The sequence below is a fragment of the Octodon degus genome, unplaced genomic scaffold, assembly GCF_000260255.1.
Source record: "Octodon degus isolate 3935 unplaced genomic scaffold, OctDeg1.0 scaffold00184, whole genome shotgun sequence".
Lineage (NCBI taxonomy): Eukaryota > Metazoa > Chordata > Mammalia > Rodentia > Octodontidae > Octodon > Octodon degus.
The window spans coordinates 1,524,685-1,526,948 of record NW_004524760.1 but is presented as its reverse complement, the minus strand read 5'-3'; the positions used below and the strand labels follow the sequence as shown (position 1 = coordinate 1,526,948).

General features: G+C 53.5%; 1 protein-coding gene and 1 pseudogene across 1 annotated transcript; one reads left to right on the top strand and one right to left on the bottom strand.

The window, feature by feature from the left end:
- Positions 1 to 6: 6 nt before the first annotated feature.
- On the bottom strand, positions 7 to 849 carry LOC101591212 (ERI1 exoribonuclease 3-like). Its single transcript, XM_012517490.2, has one exon. It carries the CDS (start codon positions 788 to 790, stop codon positions 275 to 277), a length of 516 nt encoding a protein of 171 aa, XP_012372944.1. The 5' UTR covers positions 791 to 849; the 3' UTR covers positions 7 to 274.
- A 555-nt stretch (positions 850 to 1,404) lies between these two features.
- Positions 1,405 to 2,019, top strand: LOC101572223 (annotated as a pseudogene).
- The last annotated feature ends 245 nt before the right edge of the window (positions 2,020 to 2,264 follow it).

Below are 2,264 nucleotides of genomic sequence, written 5' to 3'. Positions count from 1 at the left end.
TACAGGGAGGAGGCAGTGAGTGCCTGGGTCCCCCAAGCCCAGGCCCACATGGAAGGGGCTAATACTGGGCTGAGATTGAAGGGTGGGGGACACAAAGTGTCTGCTCCAGAGGGGCCAGCTGGCCCAGCCCTTGCCTGGATACAATCCATAGGGCAGCTGGGGGACACTGGGCGCAGGGCTGTGCCACTCTCCCTTTTTCCATCTGGTAAGGGAGAGGAGGATTCTGGGCTCGGCCAAGCAGCTCCCTGTCCTGCCCCATCTCATCCTCAGCCAATCAGAATGGCTTCGATGTTTGCTTGAAGATGAAGCCTCGATATGCGAGTGTCTTCATGATGTTGGCAATGTTCTTGCAGTCATTGAGCTGCCAGGAGGATATGCAGAGGGACTGACCGATGCCGCTGTGGGGCCGGCCTATGTGCTGCAGGCTGAGGCCCTTGTTCATGTCTAGAAGTCCGTTCTTGGGCCAGCAGCCCATGGCGAAGCTGTAAGCCTTTTTCAGATTAATCCACTGCTTGAAGTAATCCGCCACTGGCAAACCCAAGTACTGGCACTGGCCTGGGAGCATGACTTTTAAGTCCCAATCTCCACAGGTGACAAAAATTGACTTGACGTCTGGATCTAAGAGGCCTTCCTTTGCCATCCACTCATCGACCCTCTCTAGCACTTGCTGCAGGCTTGGCTGACCATCCACCATGGCTTGAATAATCCCAGTGAGCTCTGTACAGAAGGGGGTAAGCTGTGGATGGACTACAGGCTGGACATACATGTGAAAGGTAGACTCAATCTCCATGGTCCGGCCATTGAGCTTCAGGATGGGGAACTCAATGATTTCCTCCGCGCACTCTGACCCCGATCGACGCAGCTATACGGTATTTTTAGACTTGTTTTGACTATCTTGGTTTACTAAGGAAAGATAATGTTCGTGCGCCATCTAGTGGACCTTAATACTAATTACGGAGTAAATTTATTTTATTTTATTTTATTTTTTATGTATTTAGTACAGGGTCTTCAAGGTCTCACTATGTAGATCGGACTCGTAGTGATTCTCCTGTTTTCGGCCTTCCAAGCGCTGGGATTATAGGTGCACACCACCACGCCCAGTCTCAGTCGTCCTGCAGGTCGGTCGGCATGGCATGCCAGGCATCAAAGCCGGCCGCTGAGCCACAGGGGAAATTTAGAAAAGGCTGTGAAATGTGTCTTTCGTGAAATCTAGTTTCTATTTAGAAAATATACACACCTATTAATAAATCATGAGACTCCTACCATCAGTTAAACGACAAAATGTCAGTGACTACTGTTAAGACTGGAGGGAGCCTAGTGTGGTGGTGCATAACTATAATCCTAGCACTTGAAAGGCTGAGTGAGGGAGGAGGATCATTGTGAGTTCAAGACCAGCCTGGAGTCATGGCAGCTTTTCGCGACATTGAGGAGGTGAGCCAGGATCTGCTGAGTCTGCTAGGAACTAACCACGCCCAGGCACGGCAGCGACGGCTCCTGGGGTGCTACAAGCAGATCCCGGAGTGGCTGCTGGAGATGCAGAATGGCTCTGAGCAGCTGCTGTGAGGCGCCTCCTGTCCAACTGCAGAGACGCTGGCCGCAGAGGAGAAGGTGGCCCAGAGCCTTCTGGACTCCAAGGAGTGCGTGCGCCAGGGACCTGTGGACCTGTGGCAGCTAGAACCCGAGCTCCAGAAGGCAGGGGAGGAAGGCAGCATCCTGCAGGCCAGGCTGCGCCAGCTCAGCCAGAAGCTGCAGGACCTCAGGGAGCTGGAGGCCGAACTCGACCGACAGGAGAGAGAGGTGGATGAGGACACCACAGTCACCATCCCTTCCTCAGTGTATGTGGCTCAGTTTTACCATCAGATTAGTGAAAAAGAGTGGGATTCTGAGTGCGAGCCTGGGACCATCCGCAGCATCCACCATGGCCCCAGCATGGCCCAGTCCATCCACCTGGACAGCACCCAGCTCTCCAAGCAGTTTGTCAGCGACTACCTCTGGAGCCTGGTGGACACCGAGTGGTAGCCAGGAGCCACGGGGACCGACCCGCACACCGAGGCTGCTGTGGAGGGCTTCAAGTGGCCAGGTGGGGGGATCAGGTTAAAAATAGATGTCTGCACTGGGCCTGGCTGTGCTCTCCTGTCATCCAAGCACTGGGGAGGCTGAGGCAGGAGGACTGCCTGCCACAAGTGCGAGGCCAGCCTGGGCTACATAGTGAGACCCCATCTCAAAAGGCAAAATAATAATAATAATAATAATAATAATAATAA

Excerpts from the sequence above, each read along its gene's own strand:
- LOC101591212 (XM_012517490.2), bottom strand. The coding sequence starts at position 790 with ATGGAGATTGAGTCTACCTTTCACATGTATGTCCAGCCTGTAGTCCAT.